Here is a 13,306-nt window from a genome sequence, read left to right as displayed (position 1 = left end):
ATGCACTTTGTTTATTATTCATGGATAGATCTGATGTAGTCTATTAATTAGTGCGCTGACTTCATATCAGATTATTGGCTTAATGAAACAGAAGTAAGCTTTCTGCAATGCATTGCTTAGGAATGTGGCAACAAAGATATTTCCCGGGAACCCAGATGTTTTCCCCCCAAATTGCCGTCAGCAGTGTGTTGCTCTTCCAGCGCATTTTGAATCAGGCAGCACAAACATTTAGCAGATGTGGCCAAACGCGAGTTGCGCAGGAGGGCGTACCTGTGACGAGGGTTTTGTGAGATCAGGAGAGGACTATCACTATCACAGTTGGAGTAGATACCGTGTCTCAGCCGTTTCTCGCATTACTGGATATGCAACCACTCATTCCCGACTTTTCCGGCGTTTTGGACGATTTGTGTCGAAAGGCACTACTGTAAGTAGGTAGAACAATTTGATACAGTACGTTCTGTCCACTTTTATTCTTTTTGCAGTCTTAATAAAATTGCGCGTAACATGAAAGGCTGTGAAGTTCTGTCTGACAGTTCGCTATTTAAAGGACTATAGGCGCCGTTCATACCGAACACGCTTCGCGTCCGTCCACGCTGTTTTTCAATTGTCCAACGTAAAATTGTTTGTTTTGTTTTCAGCGTCCCGCACAGCAGCTCCGCGTCAAGTTAAAAAGAACTTCAAACGTAAAAACACCTGCGTTCTCTTTTATTTGTTGTGCCGCAATAACGCATTCTGTGTGAACGGCCCCATTAACTCTCTTCTAGATAATGATGGGTAACCCGTAGACAATACCTATAACACACAAAAGTTGAATTATAACACAAATTATGGTTTCGGTCAGTGTCTAACTTCAACGTTTAAGCTGTTCATTAGAAGTTAACCATTAAACTGTGTAAAAGGGCATATGGTTGACCGAGACATACTTGATTAGAAAGCCCGAATGTCTGAAAGACTGTGGAGACGTTTAATCGCCAGTTTCACCTGAGAGAATTACAGGGCATGTTTTCTTGGCACAGACACATTTGACTGTCAGATGACATCTAGGAAGGGAAGTGTTTGAGTTACGCCTTATATCATTAACAGAATGTAACAAAGTAAAATGCCTCTAATTATCATGCACTTGCATGCAGTGTGGCATTCCTCTAATTAAACATGAGTGTGACATAAGTGTGTATTGTATCCTAAAATATGTGTTTTGTTTATTACATTATTATCTTGTACACATTATTGATGCATAATTTTTAAAGACTGCTATTTAGCTTTATTGTGCTCAGTACTCCTCTTTTACGGAGGGATGCTTTATTGGACTGCTTTTATAGTTCAACAGAATCTCTTTTTTATTCTCAGTTAAATAGAGACATGTGATTCAACATGCGGTCAATGACCCAGTGTACTAGCCAGCACTGTCATTGCTCATACTCAATGTCCTTTACATGCTAGAATAACAGATTTGTGAAAGACTGCTTTCATATTTATGCAATTCTTATTCATGAGCCAAACATTGATTTAGTAGTTCTACTGTATGGGACATTTGGGAACAACTGGGGAATTGTTTTTTATTTATTGACTTTTTTGGTTTACTGAAATTGCTTTGTGATGCAATATTTATGGACCATGTTTCATTGAAGATGAACTAGATGGTGGATGTGCTCTTGAATTTCTGTGAAAGATTACTAGGCTGATTTACCCTGAAATTATTTTTGCACTCAGAATTCCTTACACTGTTCTCTAGATTGCTACTTGATTCAAGGATAAAAATATGTACTGAATATGGCAAAATTGCAATCTGGTTGTGGTCATTCATTGTTAAACTGTGATTGTTTGAGGGGTTTTATGAGATGGTATGAGCTCAGGTAGACCAGAACTTATAGAATGAAAAATTATTTAAGACTTAGGGGCCTGGGTAACTCAGTGAGTAGTGAAGCTGACTGCCACCCCTGGAGTCATGAGTACGAATCCAGGGCATGCTGAGTGACTCCAGCCGGGTCTCCTAATCAACCAGTTTGGCCCGGTTGCTGGGGAGGGTAGAGTCACATGGGGTAACCTCCTTGTGGTCACGATTAGTGGTTCTCGCTCTTAATGGGGCACGTGGTAAGTTGTGCGTGGATCGTGGAGAGTAGCATGAACCTCCACATGCGGAGTCTCCGCGGTGTCATGCACAACGAGCCATGTGATAAGATGCACAGAGGCTGAGACTTGTCCTCCGCCACCCAGATTGAGGCGAGTAACCGCGCCACCACGAGGACCTAGTAAGTAGTGGGAATTGGGCAATCCAAATTGGGCGATCCAAATAAACAAATAAATAAAAAAAGACTTAACATTGAGGATTAGGTCTAATTAGCTTTTGATATGAATTATCTCTAAATGTTCTAGCAGCATTGACTTCAGAAAAACTACACTGATAGCCAAAAGTTTGGAGTAATGTACAGGTTTAGCTGTAACCAAAGTGGAATTAAACTGATCACAAAGTATAGTCAGGACATTACTGATGTAAAAAACAGCACCATCACTATTTAAAAAAAGTCATTTTTGATCAAATCTAGACAGGCCCCATTTCCAGCAGCCATCACTCCAACACCTTATCCTTGAGTAATCATGCTACATTGCTAATTTGGTACTAGAAAATCACTTGCCATTATATCGAACAGTTGAAAGCTATTTGGTTCGTTAAATGAAGCTTAACATTGTGTTTGTTTTTTAGTTGCCACATTATGCATTAGACTGGCATGTCATAAGATCAATATTAGGTCAAAAATGACAAAAAAGAAACAGCTTTCTCTAGAAACTCGTCAGTCAATCATTGTTTTGAGGAATGAAGGCTTTACAATGCTTGAAATTGCCAAAAAACTGAAGATTTCATACAAAGGTGTACACTACAGTCTTCAAAGACAAAGGATAACTGGCTCTAACATGGACAGAAAGAGATGTGGAAGGCCAGATGTACAACTAAACAAGAGGATAAGTACATCAGAGTCTCTAGTTTGAGAAACAGACACCTCACATGTCCTCAGCTGACAGCTTCATTGAATTCTACCCGCTCAACACCAGTTTCATGTACAACAGTAAAGAGAAGACTCAGGGGTGCAGGCCTTATGGGAAGAATTGCAAAAAAAAAAAAAAAAAAAACAAACAAACAAAAAAAAAACCCCCACTTTTGAAACAGAAAATCTAAAAGAAAAGGTTAGAGGGGGCAAAGAAACACAAACATTGGAAAACAGATAATTGGAAATGAGTGTTATGGATCTGCAAATCTGTCATTGCTGCATGTGGAGGATTTTTTTATGAGAACTCTTTGAAGTAGTTTAAGAAGTTCTGAATTTTTTTTTTCAAATTGTAAGAGTAATTTTTCACGTTATTAGTGTCCTGAATATACATTGGGATCAGTTGAATGCCACTTTGGTGAATAAAAGTACCAATTTCTTTCCATAAGAGCAAAATCTGTACATTATTCCAAACTTTTGGCCGCCATTGTATATACAGCATATAATGACAGTAATGACATATGATATTGACAGTAATTCAGTTAGATATCTGAAATCATGATATGAACAAATTTAGAGTGCTTGCCTTTAAATGTGCACAAAGTGAATAACAGTTGCTTAAACATGTATGAATGGTCTCATCCAGTCTCTGTCCAGCTGAGCTGTTTGCAGAAACTGAGCTATCTCTTCTTCACTCTGGGAGATGTTTGAGTTTTTCTCTCTGCAGCTGGTCAATTCTTATCACTTAATTTTGGATATAGCCTGATACCATGTACCCTGTTGTACAACTCTTTATTATTAAATTAACTTGCAGCTGATCTTCTATTGTTTAGGAGTCTTGAATTGGCTTTGACCTTATCACATGGATCCACTGCTTTTAGAGCAGAATAAGGAATAGCAGTGTGTTTTTGACTGAGCTCTCCAGTATTCTGCATCAGCATAAGTTCAGCACATAAGCAATGTGCTGAATCTCTGTCACAGTGGGTGTCAACTGATATGCTTTCCTATGGTGAGCTAGTGCTAAGAGACTGGAAAGAACTGGTCACACAAGGCTGAAGAAAGATAGACTGATCTATCTTTAGTCTTCTTTCTTTGACTGCATTCACACAGCATTCAGAATACAATTTTCAGTGCTGTTTCAGAGTGCTAAATACAGTAATGTTCACACACAGTTTGGTTACAAAATAGAGTGGCAACTGTATTCTACACTGTAAACCCTAAAGTGTTCATTGCTTGAAATATCAAGTTGTCTTAATTAAGTATCTCTTAAAATGTCAAGTTTTGGACTCGTCAATCAAATATTTAAGTTCATTAAAATTATTTATTTTACAAATCCATAGACTTAAGATTTTAAGTGTAAAGAACTCAACATTTTGAGAACAAAAGTGAGGCTATATATGGAATACCCAAAATCCCTTGCACTTGAATTAATTAATTATGTTTTCTTGGTCAGAGGGAGCAGGGTTTAGCTCTTTATAGTATTATTTATGTTGTTTTGTTGCAAATAGTTGTTGTCAGGTTGGACCCTGTTAACATTATCACAGTCCTCCTTGTGCATGTGCAGCTGAAGTACAGGTTTATATGCATTTCTGTGGAGAATTATTAAATAACTGACCTAGAATCAGTTGTTATCTTTATTTGAGCTGTGCTATTGTTTGATCTAAAATGTGATCAATTAAATTAGAATTATTAACAATAGTAGAAAAAACAATAGGCCTACTTAAAAAGCAAGTCTCAGTTAAGTATACTTGCATCTAGTTAACTCAACTTATATAGTTAAGTACATTCTATATGAACACCAAGTTAATTGAACTTAAATACTCAAGTTTTGAGAGACACTATAATCAGTGGAATTGAGGGAACAAGTTTAATCAATCAAATGAGTGCAGTGAACTTATTAGGGTTTTCAGTGTATAAATAAAGTGACTAGCCTAGCCCTAAACCTAACCATCAGTGGAGTAAAAATGCAATTTTTAGAGCGAAAATGCAACCTCCACATTGCACTCACCATTGTTTATGTGAACTTGATTACTTCCTGGTTCCCATGGCACCAAAACAGAGTTTTGGAGGATGCTGATGGAACACACGGTCAGTTGTACAAACATGCCTCCTTTTTATTTAAATTAGGCTCATTAAAGGGTCTGTTCCAAAACTTATTGAGCTACCTCGCTGTCTACATCTTTGATTTATCTTTGATTTATTTTTCCGCCGAGCTCATCACAGTGCATTCTGGGATCACCTAAGGATACATCCAATGCTACCTTAGAATTTGGCCAAAATTAGATATCTTAAGAGGCAGCATAATTAAGATACCTACCTTTTGGAACAGCCTTCACGTCGGGAGCATGGCTATGGTGCCTTAAAATGCTGCCTCCGGAGGACATTCACTAGTTTTGGAACAGACCCATAGATTGTGCTTCATTCACAAAAATTGCCCACCGCAATTTACATTATTTAACATTTTGCTATTACTGTCAAACGAAAGCAGGCAGTAAAATGTATTTTATTTAAACGAGATGTTTGTGTACATTTTCTATTGATCATATCAGCAGTAGCCTAATTCATTAAATAATGATCAAATTATGGAGAAGAGCATTATAACTTGGCATATTTCCAGATGCGCAGTGTAGTCAAGCGCACTTCCGGCATGTTTAAGAGATGATTCGCGTGTCTGGATCACAGTGATGCTCTACAGTCCTGGCAGAGTGTGTCAGATCATGGTGGTCTGCTGCATCCTCCGCTATACAGCTCTAAGAATCATTCCACAAGTTTGGAAATGTGCGTGCAAATTGTGTTCAGCAGCGATTTTGTGGGCACATTTGCGTCGTTATCGAATCTGCATAAATCCTTTACTGAATCAGGTGCTAATCCAGCATGTGCAGATAACCATCGCTTTATCGGGCACAATTGATTTTCAGTGAATTCCCCTCAAAATGTCTTATGGGGCATGACACTGGAGGAAGGTTAGTAATTCAGCTGAATGGTGTTGATTTTAGAGTACATGAACATTTGGAAGCAGCATGTCAGTTTGGCTGCACACATGCTTGTCTCTTGTGTGTGGGTATCTTGTGGGATTCTCTACGATTATCACAAGAATAGAAAGGGGTATGACTTTAGTTATTTGTTCATACAGACAGTATTTAAGCTGCTCTAGTTAGCTGTTGTATGAACTGGACAATTTTAGATTCACACTTGTTTTAAATACAATGTCAATCCCAAACTCTGACTGTGTGAACGTAGCCTGTGAGTGTCTTTGAATTGGCAGAATAATACAAAACTAATGATTGTGTGGTTATAATCCTGTAATGGATTTCTTGCATTAACCTCTTACGGATAAACTGGATTGTAGTTTTGGACCAAACGATATTTAATCCACACAGCTCTGTGAGTGTGTTCAGTTGAAAAGTTATTTGATTCCTGAAACTTTTAGTGAAATTTAAAACCACATACTGTAATATCTGCTAACGATTTGTTGACATAAAATTCCCATAGGGAGATGTCTGATTTTTGCATAGACCTTTTAAAGTGTCTTTTAGTGATTACATTTCTCAAAATTATTTGAGAAATGTGTAATGATATGAATCATTACACATATGTCAAGTCCACAAGGAAATCCAGGAATTTCATATCTGGATAATTTACCGCTATATGCAATGCTTTTGTGCAATGCTTCAGTAACCTAACCTGTGCTAGGGATGCTGATTTGATAAACTCATCAGCATTGGTGTCTTACACTGTACTGTTGATTCTTGCCATACAACAGGTGTGAATTCAAGCACATCTGTGCAGTTAACTTTGAGACAGTGGGGAGGGCCAAAACACGTTTGTTTTGTGTGTGATTTACAGAGTGAAAAGGAGTGAAATAGAGGAGGGTTTTGAATGAACGAGAGTACAGAGGAACAGAAGGCCACTGGGAATGTGGTCTCTGAAGAGGAGATAGAGGCAAAAGAAAACAGTGCTCATCTGGTGTGCAAGCTTGTTTAATGGAAAAAGGGAGAACGAGAGTGTTTATCTGAGAGTGGGGGAGAAGTCTGGAGTGTTTGCAGAAGACAGGGACTGAGTGCGTTAGAGAAATGGACCGAGGGAAGCAAAGAGAACGGTTGGATGTTACGGCCACTGTCCTCCTAAATCACATCAGACTGTCAGGATCCTGTTACTTTGTCAGTCTGGGTTTTGTGGTGACAGGAACCTGACACTCTTGTTCTGTGTCTGTGTTGTGTTTCGTTTTTTGTCTCTGTGTGAGCGCACGGCATCGGGTTGTGGTTTCCCTGCCGTGCACTCTTCGGTGCATGGTTCGGTTTCGGTTCTGGTTATGGGATCTGGACACTCTTGTCTTTTATTGGTGTGAGTGCATTGCTTTTATGTCATCTTGGAGACATGCACTCGTGTCAATTGTTTGTGCTTTGCGTTGCGCTCGCTTTGCGCTGTGTGTCTGGGTCACGAGCCGTCTTCACATTATGTTGGGGTCACTTCTGTCTTAGATGTCAGTTTTATTTGTGGCCGAACTCTCACACAGGTGTCTTGTCTCGTTTTGTCGCCTGTTGCATGCATCGCGTGGTGTTTGCCTCACGATGTACGCTCAGGCTTAGTCTAGTGTGAGAGTGCATGGCATTGCTTTGTTGGAGTTGCCATGCATTTTCTCATCCTGTCTGTCGGTTGGCATGAGTGCATGTTGCCTTATTGTCTTGGCGATATGCGCTTGTGCCATTCGGGTGTTTGTGTTTTGTGAGAGCACTTTTGTTTCTGTTTTGCCTGTTACCCCCTATGGGGTAATTTTTGTTGGTTTTGTTTATTTTTGTATTAATAAATCCTTTGTTTCACTCTGCTTTTGGGTCCTGCCTATACAAATCGTGACACAGACAGTAAGGGTGCCTGTGAGAGAAGTGTGTGTTTGTGTGTGTGTGTGTATGTGTGTGTTTGTGTGTGTCAGGGTCAGACATGATCCAGGTCTCAGGGTAAAAATACCACAAAGTAAAAAATAAATAAAAAATTACTCAGTTATTTATTTATAATGTGGGGGCAAAAAAATACCCCTTTAGTGACTACACCTGTTTGTTTTTATCTGTTATCTTACATTTGATATATTTCATATTATTCTATTCTAGACATATCCATTGATGAGTTTAGTGCCTCTGCAAACACCATATTAACTTTAAGCTGTCATTTATCTGTAATTGTTGGCTTTAATTTGAGTGTTGCTGAATATGAGCAAATTTTAGTTTGGAAATCAGCTGTGAAATCACTGATCATGAAGAATATACTTCCAACAATTAGAAAACTCGAAATGGGAATTACATCAAAATCCACTGTGATGATAAAGACAGTAGAGAGCTGTAAAATCTAAAATAGGGACTGGCATAAATGATGAAATAAAATTATTCTAGCAGAGCCTTTACTGTTTTGTGAGATCTTGTTCTTTATTTGCAGCTATTACTTTTGTTTATATTGAGAATCTATTGAACTTAAATTATTTAACTTAAGTATGAATTGGGCATAAATAGACCATGTTTTATATAGTTAGAGTAAAATGTCCTCATATAGGTAAAAAATGCCTCTGTAAATCAAATATTTCCCTTTACAAAAATAAATAAGAAATTTTTTTCTAATTGTTAACAAAGTGAATATGGAGAATTCAACAATAAAACAAGTATCAAGTTTTACATTTAAAAACATCATACCAGTGGCATTAAAAAAGTTGTTTTATTCTAAATAAATGAGGCATGAGGCATGGTAAAATATGTAAAAAAATTAGCTAGAAGCACAACTCTTTTATTGGTAGATGAAAGCACGATCAAATTATAATTATACAAAATATTAAATAACGAACGTGCAAGGGATGGGGGATTTGAATAATTTTATGAATGACAGGAGTTCCAATAATGCAGAAATCTGCAGAAATTTCTGCAGCTATTTATAGAGTATTTCTAATGGTATCTGTGCTGAAAAATTTGCTTTTTTGTGATGCAGCATCCATTTGATAGACATCAGTATAAAGTCCTAGACCACTGTCAAATTGGTCAGCAAAATATAAAGCACCTAACTTAATCTTTATGTACCTCCTCACAACAACAAACCTTTTCAACTCTTCACATATTATTCTGTGTGTTAGTTAAGCAATATCACATGAGCAAGAGTGCGATATGGCCTGAGTGCCGTAGGCAATCACAGCAGTGCTGACTTAGGGCCATATAGCACAATTGTGAGTGTGATATTGCTTATATACAACAGTTCAATGAACAAGTAAATGTAAAAATGCGACGGATCAGAATCTGCCGTTGCTGGTTCAAACCAAATGATGCATCCAAGCATCTTAAAAACATCACTTTAGAACTACTAGTATCACAGCTTGGGCTGTTTCTAACATGTTATTGGAGAAGCAAGGATGTGTGTGTGGGTGTGTGTGTGTGTGTGTGTGAGAGAGAGAGAGAGAGAGAGAGAGAGAGAGAGAGAGAGATGGAGCGTTTGCGATCACCTGTTGATGATGCTGTAGTATGTTAGTCAGCTTTCTGAAGATAATGTCATTTTGGTAGCGCAAGAGTCTTTCATTATAGAAACCACAGTGTCCTCTGCCATTTTGTCCTCTCCAATGTGGAAACTAAGGTAAGTGGTAAGCGCCTTGAGTTTGTGTAATTAATCAGTCTGTTGTGTCTCTCAGCTGTGTTGAGCCTTAATGCTGAAGTTGTTAGTTTAAAGCCATTTAAAGCTATTTCCTACTACTTTAGTAGTGTAGTAGTAATACTAACGATCACGGAGTTTGTTGAACATAAACACTGAGTGACGCTGACTCACTTCACATCACAAACTGGCTCATATTACACACAAAAATGTCTTTTGCCTCCACCTTCTGGCTAAAATATGTAATGTCACAAAATTAAATGTAAAGAGACAGATAGCTCTTAACACATCTGCACTGCTCTTACACTTTAGTTTAGAACAGCACGAACACAAGTGGCGTGATACACACAGTGAAGTGTCCGAGTGCTGATGGTGTGAGACCATCAATGCTCATGGAACATCTCTCGTCCGATCAGATTTGAGGACTGGAATTGACTGTTGTAAATATATAAAATAATGTACTTCAACAAGTAATAACAATGGTATTGTAGAGTGCTTTGGCTTCAACCACTAACCCATTATTTTTGTTTAACATCCATGAGGTGATATTGCTACAGTGGTGTGTGATACTATGTTTAGTATTTCCATGGGTAATATGTCTTTATTCAGCTCCTAATTTCTACTGAAGGCTCAGAGTTTTGCAGTATTCTCATGAACTCACATATCAAGAGCATTTTCAGAATAAGCCAATGTGCTTTTACCATCTTAATTGGAATTTTCCACTTGATTTTTCTACTTGAAGGTGAGAGAGGACAGAGTTGAGGATAGGCATGTAGGTAAGCTCTGGTGGAGTTTGTGATATGTAGGTGAAGTTCTGGCTCTTTTGGACAAGGGCTCTCACTATTCACTTGTCATACATTAATCACCATCTTATTATTTGATGCAGTCACCTCAGACAGAGCTCAGGATTAAAGGTGTGTAAGGTCGATGTCATTGGACGTGGCTCTGCATTCAGCGAAAGCTTTTGATCTTTGCACGCTGTGTCATTTAGACTTTTTGAAAAGAGGACTTAATTTCTATTAGGGTAACCCTTTAATGCCACAGGGGTTTCCTTTTAAAACACCCACTCTCCTTTGTTCTGTGCAAACACGAGAATCTTGATAGTTAGTTTTTCTTGGGCGATCTGGACAGATTACTGCAGTCAAATCTTGTTATTTGAGAACCTGTTTAAACTACAGATTCACAGCCTGTTCAATGCACATTCTTTGTTTGATCATCCATCAGTCTAACCATTAGACTGGGTGATTCTCAGGAAACCTGTCAAGAAAATGTCCTGGTCATATTTAGCCCCAAAGCAGTACAATAAAATAAAATAAAAAATCATAATATGATAATATTTAATATATGCTGAAATTATTTATGCCATTGTGATATTAGTTTTAAGAACACACATTTTAACCTGCATATTTTCAGGTATAAACACTGACTTTTACTATTCCCGTTGTTTTTAATGATGATTCTCATTATCGTAACATAATCTTTTTTTTGTTTTTTTTTTTTGTTTTTTTTACTGTATTAATGTAAAAAAGATGCTGTTGTAAAATTAAAATAAGGGAAAATTAATGGCAGTATCAAGGGAGTACTAATATGATGTGTACATACTTAATATGCAGAAACAAATAAAATTAAGCCATTCATAGGTACATTTTCTTGAAAACTGTAAACACTGTCTCTGTGGCACTTAGAAAATTGCTCTGTTTGTTTTGAGCGATCCGCCTCCCCAACAACGTTACTCAAACAATGGTGTGAGTTGGGGCTGGGACTATCTCTTTGTTTGAGCAACGGCAGATATGGGGTTTGGGGGGTATTCAGAAAACTGTTTTGAAAACAAAGTTTATTTTTGCAATTCCATTTGGTGGCACTAGTGGTGCAAAAATTACATCAGCTTTGATGTCGTGAGATGGTAAACTTTGATTCTTTTCCATGAATCATTTCAAACTGTCCATTTAAATTAATCAATTCCAACGATCACTCAAAAATGTTCATTAAAGCCTCTGCGGGAAAGTTTTTATTTAAAAATGTATATTAAAGTGTATTAGTATGTGAAGTAAATATTTATAATGCATTGTTATTTTGATGCATTTAAATGAAAATGATTGAATATCATTCTTTATTATGTTCATTTCACTGTTCATGAAATATAGTGTGGAAACATGCCTTAATTTTTTTAAACTAGATTTTTACTTCATTCTAAAATCACCATTTTAAGTCATTTCGGAGTGAAATACATAAATGTTGAGATATTTAATATTTTCAAAAAGCTAAAAATATCTTTTTTCCCACTATACTGTATTACCCAGCAAATATGAGTAATTTCTGTACCTGTCTTTACAGTTGTTTGTTTTGTTTTTTGCTTGTTTTCAGAGTGAAACCACTTGAGCGAGTGAGGACGGAGTACCATTTTACTTTTAAGTGAAGGAAAGTACAACAGCGGCATTCCTGCGAGAGGGTCACAAGGGAGACGGTGTGAGTGACCTGCTCCCTTGAGAGGGGGGGTGGGGGGTGGGGGGTGGACTTGTGATACTCACCCCTCCTGGTCACTGCTAATGTTCAGCATGATGACCCACAGCGCATGGCTGCTCTTCCAGCTATTGCTGTGTATTGTGCCCACTCTGTGGGGTTACCCCTTTAGACCCCCACTAGACCTGGATGTGACCCCCAGAACTACAGTCCTCTCTAACGGTATGACCAACTTTAATGTTAAGCTCTTCTATTCATTCATTCATTCATGTAAAAAAAAAAAAAACAAACAAAAAAAAACACAGAACTCTCTCAGGAAGGAGTATATATATTGTCATCCTGTCCCTATAACAGGGTATTTCCATGGTATTTTCATTGTACCCCAATGTACTTCATAGAATACCATGGTATATGAATATGCTAATTATTCAGTACCATGACACAGGTTAAAGAACAATACCATGGTATTGCCACAGTACTTATTTGTAAGGGTCTTAAAGACCCAATGAATACAAAATGGATTTTTTTGCCATTCAGTACATTTCTGTTAGGTTTGAGGCCATTTTTATGCTAGTGTACTCCTAAAAGTTGACAAAATTTACTTTAAGCAGATATACATGTTTAAAATGTTCAGTTCAATTAGAATCATTTTCGTCAAATGAATACTTTAATTGACTTATACAATTTCAAGCAATCTGTTGGTATTGGCTGTGGCGGTATAGTTCTGTTCGGGGCAAACTGGACAGCCATACATGGACAGAGCGGGGAGAGCAGTGAATCAATTCTTTCTCTTTTGGAAAAACAGATCTTGCTGTCATAGGCATATACACATTTTTGTCCAATAGCATGATCTCTAAAATGAGATTGTCCCTTTCCCAAACACCATCTGCATCCAATTAGCAATAGCAAAGAGCAAATCATGGTTCATGGCTGTGACGGAACTTCAGGCTTCAATATGTCCCGCCCCAACATCCTGTTTCAAAAGGTAATATGTTAACACAGGAAAGAAGTCTGTGCTCATCAAGCCATTTTATGTGTTCTTTAAGGGTTAATTTTCAAGTAAAGATAAAGAGCCACATTGCAGATGCAGAGAAGCTGCTCTTTGGTTAAGTGAGTGGGGGTGGGTTCACGGACTGTTTATGACTCTGTACTTAATCATTCAGATGTGAGCAGTGCTCTATCAAAGTTGTTTATGATTTGGTGCTTGCCAGCTTGAATTTTGTATCTCTCCTCACTTTTGAACAATAAAA

The 13,306-nt window shown here is 37.7% G+C and overlaps 1 protein-coding gene across 3 annotated transcripts in view; it reads left to right on the top strand.

Moving 5' to 3' along the window:
- Positions 1-223: 223 nt before the first annotated feature.
- Positions 224-13,306, top strand: part of sema4ga (sema domain, immunoglobulin domain (Ig), transmembrane domain (TM) and short cytoplasmic domain, (semaphorin) 4Ga) — a 58,059-nt gene continuing 44,976 nt past the window's right edge. For 2 of the 3 annotated variants that reach the window (XR_007892676.1, XM_051651008.1), the window contains exons 1-2: positions 224-424; positions 11,961-12,278. Coding sequence is in view for 2 of the 3 variants with exons in the window: in XM_051651008.1 (XP_051506968.1) it covers positions 12,143-12,278 (136 nt within the window). In the remaining variant the exon portion in view is untranslated. Of the gene's footprint in view, positions 433-11,960; positions 12,279-13,306 lie in introns of all 3 variants that reach the window. The other variant, XM_051651009.1, reaches the window with a different exon arrangement.

This window comes from Myxocyprinus asiaticus, chromosome 23, assembly GCF_019703515.2.
Source record: "Myxocyprinus asiaticus isolate MX2 ecotype Aquarium Trade chromosome 23, UBuf_Myxa_2, whole genome shotgun sequence".
Classification (NCBI taxonomy): Eukaryota; Metazoa; Chordata; class Actinopteri; order Cypriniformes; family Catostomidae; genus Myxocyprinus; species Myxocyprinus asiaticus.
The sequence above is the reverse complement of the archived record's forward strand: the minus strand, read 5'-3'. Positions and strand labels throughout refer to the sequence as shown.